The following is a 10,378-nucleotide window of genomic DNA, read 5'->3' as shown; positions in this document are numbered from 1 at the left end:
AATTTACCAGAACAGGTGTGGCTACATTCTTCTGGGACTCTTGGGGTTAACTAGATAAGCAGGGGAGAGAGAGGGGGGGAAGGGGCCTATCTTTCCGTGACATTCCGGTAATCTTCCGCTTCGCCTGTCCCTATCTTACCACACTCCGGGCTGTTGAGGCCCTGCAGGGCTGCATGACCTTGCCCTGGGCTGCAAGCAGACAAGTGAAGCCCAAAAGATCAGTCCAGCTGCATTTCCCTGAGACTGCCCCTGAACACAGGGCATGAAGGAGCTCCTGGGATCAGAAGCTTGCTCTGGAGTCCTCTTCTTGGACTCAGCAGGAGAGGAGGGCAAACAATGGTTTTCCAAGCAAACTCCCCTGTGGACCCCTTCCAGACTATCCTCACCTTTCCCCAGAGCCTTCTGAGGAGGAGATGGCCACCTGCCAGCTGCTCAAATCCTGACCCACTTTTCCTGAGATCAGCAAGGGAGAGTTTAACAGACAAGAGGAAATCCCTAAACAGCATGCAGCTCAGAGAATGGAAAGTTTTTCCTTTGGGGGGAGGGGGGTGTGAGTTTATTGTGCTCCTCCCCCCCCCCCTCCCCCCGCTTCCAACTTCCCAATGAATACATCTGGCAGCACACTGTCCCTGCTAGTGCGGGATCCCAGTGGAAAGCAGAGCTGGGAGGGCTCTTCCTGCCCGGGGAGGCTTCCCAGGAGTGTGAGGGATTTACAATCCCACCTCTCGCTCCCCATCCCCTGCAGAGTCACCCTGAAGGCCATGCGCAGTGGTAAGCTGCAGACAGCTTTGCTGGTGACCGGCTACTTTGTCTACCTGCTGGTGGGTGCTGCCGTGTTCCAGGCCCTGGAGAGGACTGCTGAGAAGCAGGAGAAAATGGCAGCTGCGCAGATGAAGGAGGCTTTTCTGCAGAACTTCACCCAGCTCACGGTGGTGGAAATGGAGCAGTTCATGAAGGTGAGTGGAAGTCCTTTCTCCCTCCTGTTTCCCCATCAGATGTTGTTCCCTACTTGTCCTCACTGCACAGGTAACTCTTACTGTTTTCCTTCTGATTGTGGTCACTTGGAGGCTTCCAGCAAACCCCTCTGTGGTGTGAGCAGGCAGCTCACTCTGATGGCAAATACAACTTATGCAGCCAGACGAAACCTTGTGTATGCTTGATATTAAAAATCCCCATCTCACAATATCCTTGGGGTTTTTTGGGTTTTGCCTCCTGTTGATTCTTTTAGTGGGGCTGTGCTCTTACACAATATGTGGCATGGCAAGAAAAATGAGGCTGTCTGAAATGAATAGGTGTGGCTGCCACTTGGAACAGCATCACAGATAGCACAAAGGAACAATAAGGAAATGTCTGGATGGGGGAAATAAAAACCCAAACAGCTCTAAATAACTACAAGGAGGGTGGCATGATCAGAGTTTAGTTTTTGAGGATGCTGCAGAAGTGGAACAAGTAGCCTGGCCAGGGGAAAATATTTCTGGTCATGGCACAGGAAGATGAAGACGAATATGGCTGTCTCTTCAACTTGGGTATTTTAGAGTTCTATCTGCTATAATGCAGGAGAAAATGAGGAGTTAAAGCCTTGCTGGAAGCATTTGCACACGGAAAACTAGCAGAGCTCTTAATGGTCCACTTCACAGAATAAAGAAATGAGGGGAAGAACTGGTGTTTCTAATAGCAGAACCAGCAATTCAGCCCCTGTTTCACCCATGCATGCATCCTCTTCACCTTGTTTTTTATGGGTAGGAAAGAAGGTAAAAAAAAAAAAAAAAAAAGAGAGCTTTTCAAGAAGGAAAGAAATAAAAAATAAGAGCTTCCAGATGTCCAGTCCAATGTTCTCTCTTTGCTAAATACAGGGACAACTGGATATTGTTTGCTTTTTAAATTTCCTTTTAACTTAAAAAAAGAAAAAAAAAAAGGGTTAAAAAAAGTAACAGCACTTAGAATTAAAACCAAGGAAGAGTCTGAAATTTCCTAAAGTGATAAATGATAGCACTGGAGAGGTGTGGAAGAAATATTTAGTCAATCCTTGTGTAGCAGGGCAGCCTCAACTCAACTGAAACCATCCCTACAGATGTTCCCCTCTAACCTCCTCTCAAAGGCAATTTTGCAAACATCTGTGTAAATGTGCAAATTTATCTATGTGTATTCATGCATTAATTCTGTGACATGAGTCAAAATACAGACTTGAAATTAAATTTTCGGTTTATCTCATGTGTACCCTGGTACAACTCACTGATGTGGGGAGGGATCAGAACTCACTGGGAGGGATCAGAGCCACTGCTCATACAGGTGGGTGATCAAATATTGGCTCCACCACTGCCATCTCAGCTGCAAATCCAAATCAAAAAACCAGCCACCCCCATCTCTTAAATCAGTGCTCTGCCATATCCTGGTCACACACAGGATGGCGATTTTCCAATCTACTTGATGTGAAAGAAACGAGGTCCTTGGTCACACTGAAAGAAACAATTTCTCTCCAAACACCCACTAGAAGAGTCAGCACAAATAGGGCAGAAGTTGAACACTTGAAACCACTGGATAATGGTTTTCCAGGCTTGGAGGTGAAGGTGTGAATAGTGTCAGACAATCTCTGAAGTGAGGCGAGTGGTACTCGCAGGAGAGGAGCAGCAGTTGGCTAAACCTGTAATATTTTTGCAGCAAGCACTTCAGAAAAGCATCAGGATGATACCAAACTTTGCTTTTTCTCCCAGAACCTGATTGAAGCCATTCAGAATGGAGTTTACCCTGTTGGAAACGAGTCACAGTTTGAAGAAAGCAACTGGGATTTTAGCAACTCCTTCTTTGCAGGCACCGTTGTCTCCACAATAGGTAGGTCTAATGCTTTCCATTTGTGTGTGCCTGTGTGTCAGTGATGCTTATTATGTCTGGTTATTAAGAAACGAATGGATAATACTTTCCAGGATAAAAACTCCAGCTCTTTGTTGTCATGGGTGGCTTAGTCTTAGTCCTAAGACCTTCCCACTGCACATCTCTTGATGCTTTATTTTGGCTTGTCAGATATCAGTGGCCTTTCATATTATTTCCCGCTTGTTCTTTTTTCAAATCATCTGTTATAATTTTCACTCTGCTGATATTTGTGGGTGGGAGATAAACTTCACTTTCCTGGTTTATTCCAGGCTTTAAATCTGAGAGTGCTGTAAAACATTAACATTGAAAGGAAAGAAGTGAATCCTGCTGGGGCCTGGGCACTATTTCCATAACCTGTTTTGGGCTGTTAATTCACATATACAATTAGTAATGTGCCAGGAGGAAAAAAAATGGGAAGGGGTAAAGGCAAATCCTCAGAATTTTACGCTGCTGCTTCAAGCTGTTCTGATCTTTACAGGGCCTGCCTACCCCTACAGGCTTCGTCCTTTCTTTCAAATGCACATCCCAAAAAGTGCAGGCCTGCCAGACTTAGGGATAAAACCCATACTGTTGGCACCTGCTTCACAGTCACAGTGGAAGTCAAATCTGTGTTTTTACAGAGTGGTGCTGAGGCCTCACTCCTCCCAGACCAGACCCTAAGCACATCTGATCTGTGAGTGTCACATGCCCCAAAGGCCCCAGCAGTGCCCCAGCATCATGGGAGCTGTGTAAGTGCTGCCTGAGCCCGCAGGGAGATCTCCTGTGGAAGGGGAGGGTTCTGACCCTCATCATTTAAAGTGGAATAATCGTTGAAAGTGGAATAATCGTTGAAATTGGAATATTTCTGCAACAGGGAACACAAGACAGCTCATGCATTTGGGAATCTAGTAGCCCAAAAATCACTCAGTTGTTTTGTCTTTTCCCCCAAAGAAAACATTGCATTTTCCAAGGCATGGATGCCTTGACATGAGCTGTGCATGGGAAATGCAGTTTCCCAGCGTCACTGATAGCATAAGGACATACACAAAGTTCAGTATTCTTGCACTCAGGAATGGACCTCATGGGGTCCAAGAGTCTTGAGACTAAGGGACATGTTTGGGGTTGTTCCACTACTTAGTAGGACCTTAAGGCAAATGTCTCTCTGGTATGAATAAATCAGCCACCGGCAAGGTCTGGACTAATTAGCACCATCTATTCTAATGCACACTGCACTGCCTTGGGACTGGAGTCAGTATCTGGACATAGCAACTCGCTGGGATGTAGCCAGGGAGGTCACTAACACACAGGCAGATCAACAGGAAGCTGGAGATGGCTGCATGTGATCCTGACAGCCTGGGACTCCAGCTCTGATGTCTTCCAGATCCTCTGACTTCTATTTTCTGACTTTCCATGTATTTGTCACAGGACAGAGCATGTTTCCCATAATTACTTCTTGATTGTGTTTTTGTTCCCGCTAAGACTGTGCTGGGAACACACAGAGCCACTTTATCTGCTTACTGCCTTTTTCAGAGGAAAAAATCGTGCATTTGGTCTGAGAAACACTAGCCACACCTTTTAGAGTCAAAGGCAGGCTGGATTGGAGTAAGGGTGAATATGACTGTGAATTGCTGCAGTTCTTTGGAGTATCTCCTCTGACCCATCTTTTTTTTACAGGCTATGGCACATTACATCCTAAAACTGCTGGGGGACAGATCTTTTGTGAGTTTTTGCTCTATTTGGAATCCCTCTGAATATTGTTTTTCTGCACCGTGTTGGTAAGATGCTCTCACTGCTCTGTAAAAAGCTGGGGAAATTCCTCTACAAGAAAGGAATGAGAAAGGTAATTGGTTTTACCTACTCAGGCACAATTATATGCTCATTTCTAGTGTTCTTCTCAACTTCTATGCTGCCTTATCCTCGATTGTATTTGCTCTTGTGCTGGGTTAGATGTTGTTCTAGGGCAGGAAAAGAGTCATTCTTCACTTGCAGAGCTAAGCAGACATGTCTGCCATAGGGGAGATATTCAGACAAAGGGATGCATTTTGTCTTCCCACCTAGATGGCAGAAATCCAGCCCCCTTCAGCAATCAGTGGAGAAATTTGGCATCCCACCCCACTTTTTGAGACACTTATCTCAGGAGCCAACACCCTAGGGAAGGGAAGTGCATGCATCCCTTGAAAATCAGTAAGGGTGATTAGGCGTCACCTTGAGGCAGCAAAAAGCAGGTGTGCTGTGCAAAGCTGTAAAAATTGGGTGAGGTGTAGAGGTTTAAATGGATTTTAACTCAATGCATAGTGTGTTACCCCTCCTAACTGATTACCCAGTCCTTTAGTCTCCCCTCACCCTTAACCGTGAAAGGAAGCATCAGGATGAAGTTGTCCATTTCAGCCTGGTTGCTGAAAGATGAGGAGACACCTGTAACAACCTCCAGATAGGATGTCTTTTGTCTGGTTTATACCCCAATTTATTTTCAGCTCCTCTCCTTCTCTCAGCACTGCTGAGGAAGTGAGAATAGCTTTTCTGTGTCTCCTACTGTAATTCTCTTTCAGGACAAGGTATGATTTCTACATATAACCCTGTTCAGATTGCTGAATTTCTTGTCATATATGGCAAACTTCAACAGCAGATAAGGCTCAATCAGATACAGACTCAAGCATATACACAATACATGAAGACAAATTATCCACCAGTTGCCATTAATTTCCAGGCAATCTTGGTTTAGAAAATTCTGTACACAGTGTTGCCTTCAGGGGAGGCAACGGCGACCTGGTTGCAAGGAGGCAGCACGGCAGCCCGGCCTCGTCCGGGCTACTCGGGCTAACGACACGCGCAAACACCAATGTGGTGGATGGTCGAAAGCGTTTATTATCTTATCTCATGGGTTTAAATAGTCTTGGGGGACTTTGCTACGTCAGAGGGGGTTCGTAGGGTCTCTAGGGTTAGTCAGGAGTGGAAAACTACTGGGTTAGGTGTGGTTACATGTTCTGGGGGTGGTAGATAATGTGTTGCAGGGTGAAGGGGGAAGGGTCTTTCTTTCCGTCACATCCCGGGATCTTCCGTTCGCCTGTCCCTATCTACTACACTCTTCTCATCACAGATCTATGATTTCAAGCTCCATCTAAAAATATAAGTCTTGTGCAAACTTTACTTTGGAATTCTTACAAAGTAGAGCTGTTTGAAAGTTCTTAAAACAGTATATTCAAAAGAAAATGGTTTTTTTTTTTGGTGAGGCTGATTTTTTTGATGTTTCTCGTCCTGCTCCCAAGAGTGATCTGCAAAATTGAGATATTTTATCTAGGATTAAAAATACTTTAAAGAGAATATTAATTTTAAGGTAGAATATCAGTGCCTCTTTTGAGAAGCTTCCTACTCATTTTTCATCTTTATAAATGCTCAACCACCTTGTAAAACTGTTCTGAAAAGTGTACTTTTTTGTGATGATGATGGTGATTAATAGAAATGAGAACAGGTTTGCCCCTTTTTCCAAAAAGATCCTAAACTGCTCTCCTACTCAAGCAGGTTTCTACTCCTGGATCTTACATAAGGATCCACATTTTGGATACAGACAGTTAGAAGTTCACTTCCTCATTTCTTGTATAGATATGTAAACAAAAATATTGAATATTCCCACTATTTTTTTGTCAATGTATGTTATTTGAAGCTATATCTCTTTTAACAAAATACTACTTTGGTCAAAAGAAGTGGGGACACATGTAAATACAAATGGTCTTTTTGTAGACTGTGACTATTAAGTAACCTCAAAACCTTTTTCTGCTGATGACTGTGATAGTTAAACATGTTCTGTCCTCCAGAAATTTCTGCAACATAGGTTTTATTTTCATCAAAATATTTCAGAACACCAAAGTATTCTAATAGGAAATGACATTCTGGATAAATTTATCTCCCTAGGGAGCACATCAGTTCCCATTTCAGCAAAGACACAAGCACATGAATCACAGATATGAAATCCTTCTGCCTTCAGTCTACTCCTAAGCTCACAAGACATGGGATCCCTGCACTTTTCATGCTGCCTTTATAATATGTTGTAGACCCAGAAAGATCTCTTAGCACAGGATCATTCCACTCTCCTTCCTCTGTTCTGTCATTTACTCACGCTGGAAACTAGAGTTTCTCAATTTAGGAGTGAGGAGTAGTGGAGAAAGCTGTGGGAAGAACTGGGGCATATCTGACTCTGTTGGAATCATGCTCTTCCCAGCCTTCATTCTGGATTCATTGCTGAACTCTATGGATGCCTTGAGGGCATTGAAGGGCTGCAGTTCAGTTCAGTTCAACAGTGATGTGGGAAATGGATTTGTAGAGACAAAGCCCAAGTTCTGGACCATGGCAAGTGAGGACCTGAGAGAGATTGTTTTACAAAGACAGAACTGATCAAAAAGCTTTTTCTTTCATGTCTCAAAAAGAAATAAAACTGAAGTAAGGGAAGTGGAAGTGGAAAAGACAGAAAAGTAAGAAATGATGCGTCAATGGATGATAGGAGAGGTTACAGAAAGGGGGCAGAGGCAATCACCCGGATCAGCAGCCAAAAGTCTGAGGAACTATCAATGTAGAAGTGCATCCAGTAGTGTGCAGTAAAGCAAGAAATGCCCATTTTCACTGCAGTTAATTTATTAAACAAATATCTCTCAATATAATTTGACATCAGTCTTACTTCTCTAAATGTGTATAAATGCATAACTTATTTCATGGGATCATTAATGATCACAGCAGTGAACAGCTGTCTGGTTACAAATTTACTGTAATGCTTAAACCCCTACATACTGGAATTCCTTTTTTCTGGGTTGTTTGGGGTTTGTTTTTTTTTTTGTTGTTGTTGTTTCTTTGTTTTGATTTGTTTTTTTTTTTTTTTTTTGTGGTTTCTTTGTTTGTTTTTGTTTTTTTGTTTTTTGGGTTTTTTTTTTAAATAATCAAGGAACTGAAAAGAGAAATAAATCTTGTGCTCTTTCATTAACTTGATCTTGAAGAATTGACTTACCAGTGATCCTTGCATCATATTTCAACAGCTAGTAAGTCTACAACACTTACAATATTTTAAAAATCCCAAACAAACAAAAACCAGAAAGACTAATTATTTTGCAGTCAAACCTGACACAGTCTAACACAGTGCATAATAGATAATACTGTTTCACCAACTTCTTTTGCAGTTCTTTTTCTCTTAGAACTGGCATCTTTTGTGGAACATAAGAGTGTTTACAAGAGACAAAATGTTCTGCAAACTGAAAAGAAGTCAGCAAAAGTGACTCTAGGAAAGGTAAAATAAGAATACCTGATTGTATTTAAACATGCAGATGTATTTTTGCATAAAACTGTGCTGCCTCTTAATTCTTCTTATAAAAAATACATGGGCATTTGACATATGTTAATACAAGAAAATAATTCTTATTCCAGGGGTTATTTGTTTTGAGTAAACCTTAGCCAGAAGGTATTTCTGAGGCCAATCATGAAAGCAGAATTTTTAAATACTTACAGGTTGTTATTTCTAATACGAAAATCCACAGCTAGTAATTTTTATTAAGAGAATACGTATAAAGAGTAAAATCTCCATTTCTAAGAGCTTGGGTAAGCACAATTCTTTGCTCATTCATATGCTGAGTGCAGACTGCAAGTCAGTATTTAGCAGGGCTGCAGCAGGCAGTGCATGCCTGACCACACTCTCCTATTTTTTCACCCTTCTAATAGCATTGGAGAGTCAAAAAAGCAGTGAAAAGAGAAGGGCATGTATTGAGGAATTTGTTATGCAGGATGCACTCAGGCTTCACACCATTTAGCCGTAGAGATGAGCCTTAACCCAACAGTTATCTCTGTGCACTGCTGTATTTACAGGATTGCAAACTGAGAGCAGAATTGAGCCGAGGAATCTTTTTTCAGAATCATGGGGCTTTTTGTCTGTAGGAAGGCAAGCTGATGCTGTTAAGAGGCAGAAACTGTTAAGAGATCTGGGTTCATAATTAAAGATTTCTGATGTAACTCTTTCAAATTAGTTATGAACTCTCATTTTTCACTGTTGATACCAAGGATGATAAGAGGAATGCTCATCTTATTCAGCTGAAGTGTTTAATCTTCCATAACTGTGATGTGCTTTGAGGTGGCAGTACTGAATGTCACAAGGAACAGCTATGAAGAACTAGCATTATGTACTTTGATTGAAGATAGTCAGATACCTGAACTGAAAAACTCAAAAAAAAAAAAATTAAAGTAACCTTAGAACAGATCAATTGTTCCGCTGCAGTGTGATCTCTCAGTGCAGAATTATGCTGAAGTTAGCTTTGTAAGAGCTTTGGTAGAGGTCACTTAAGAACTATTTTTCAGCCAGCTACATCAGACAGTGAGTGTTTATTTTCTATTTATTTAATTGCCCATTTCAACTGAGGAGTAGTTTGTTCTTCTTCCAAGTACTCTCCTTCTGACCTAATGATGTTTCCGAAGCAGCAGCCTTCAATAGCGAGGCCTGTGTCAGGCCCAAGTGGATTTGGTTAAATTTCTACCTCGTGTCTTCAGTGTGGAGTCAAAGGACAGCAGGAAAAGCAGGGCAAGTAACACTTTTCAGAGTGAGGAGGCTGAGGGCCGAGATGACCCCCGCCACAGCTACGTTTAATACCATGCCATGAAAGCACGTAATTTATGACGGGACAGGTACCAGTGCCACGTTTTGCTGGCAGCCACACACGCAGCTCGGGCCTTGGGCAGCTGTGCCCCCGGACCGGCGGGAAAAGCGCCAATTTCCTTCCGTTCGGGCCAGCTCGGCTGTGGGCGAGCCCCGCCCCGCCCCAGCGTCGCCCCTCGGGCCGAGCAGCTGCGGTCCCCGATCCGCGTCGGTGTCGGGGCCGTGTGGGGCCGTGTGGGGCCGTGTGGGGCCGTGTCGGGGACATGTCGCGACACAGGCGGGTCCCGCGGCGGCAGCCCGGCGGGGCTGCGGGGGACGGGGCTGCCGCCGCCGCGGTGCGCGCCCGGGCCGAGCCCCTCAGGGAGGCCGGCGTGGACGAGGAGGTGGAAATGGCGGTGCAGCTGGCCCTGGAGCGGTTCCAGAGCGGGGACGAGGCGGGTGCGCGGCACGGCCCGGCCCGGGGGCAGCCTGCGGGGAGGGCGCTGGCAGCGGTCAGGGAGGGGATCCTGCCCCTCTGCCCGGCCCCGGTGAGGCACAGCTGGGGTGCTGTGTCTAGCTCTGGGCTTCCCAGCACGGAGACAGGCAGCTAATAGAGCGGGTCCAGCAGAGACCACTGAGATGGGAGGTCTGGAGCATCTCTTATCAGGAAAGGTGTGGGGGTTGGTCCTGTTTCGCCCAGAGGAGACTGAGAGGGGATCTCACTACTGCATATGAATATCTCCAAGATGAGTCCCAGGAAGGTGGTGCAGCCAGTTTGGTGACAGGACAAGGAGCAATGGCCATAAATTAAAACAGAAGAAGTTCCACCTGAACATGAGGGAGAACTTCTTTCCTTTGAGAGTGGCAGAGCACTGAAACTGCTGCCCAGGGAAAGCGTTGAATTTCCCTCTCTGGCTAAATCCCAAACCC

General features: G+C 44.4%; 1 protein-coding gene across 2 annotated transcripts; it reads left to right on the top strand.

The window, feature by feature from the left end:
- The first annotated feature begins 362 nt into the window (after nucleotides 1-362).
- On the top strand, nucleotides 363-9,388 carry LOC140681811 (potassium channel subfamily K member 16-like). Of its 2 annotated transcripts, XR_012053005.1 has the most exons (4): nucleotides 365-956; nucleotides 2,712-2,829; nucleotides 4,522-4,687; nucleotides 8,010-9,388. XR_012053005.1 is itself a non-coding variant. In XM_072922302.1 (3 exons), exons 1-3 carry the CDS (start codon nucleotides 603-605, stop codon nucleotides 4,596-4,598), a joined length of 549 nt encoding a protein of 182 aa, XP_072778403.1. In that variant the 5' UTR covers nucleotides 363-602; the 3' UTR covers nucleotides 4,599-7,614. The 2 variants fall into 2 exon arrangements, 1 of the variants encoding a protein (XP_072778403.1); XM_072922302.1 differs by lacking the exon at nucleotides 8,010-9,388 and having other exon boundaries at nucleotides 363-956; nucleotides 4,522-7,614.
- The last annotated feature ends 990 nt before the right edge of the window (nucleotides 9,389-10,378 follow it).

This window comes from Taeniopygia guttata, chromosome Z (genome assembly GCF_048771995.1).
Source record: "Taeniopygia guttata chromosome Z, bTaeGut7.mat, whole genome shotgun sequence".
Taxonomy (NCBI): domain Eukaryota; kingdom Metazoa; phylum Chordata; class Aves; order Passeriformes; family Estrildidae; genus Taeniopygia; species Taeniopygia guttata.
This window is presented reverse-complemented; position numbering and strand designations above follow the sequence as displayed.

Excerpts from the sequence above, each read along its gene's own strand:
- LOC140681811 (XM_072922302.1), top strand. The coding sequence starts at position 603 with ATGAATACATCTGGCAGCACACTGTCCCTGCTAGTGCGGGATCCCAGT. Across the intron at positions 957-2,711 it reads AAATGGAGCAGTTCATGAAG|AACCTGATTGAAGCCATTCA; the intron begins GTGAGTGGAAGT and ends TTTTTCTCCCAG. Across the intron at positions 2,830-4,521 it reads CACCGTTGTCTCCACAATAG|GCTATGGCACATTACATCCT; the intron begins GTAGGTCTAATG and ends TTTTTTTTACAG.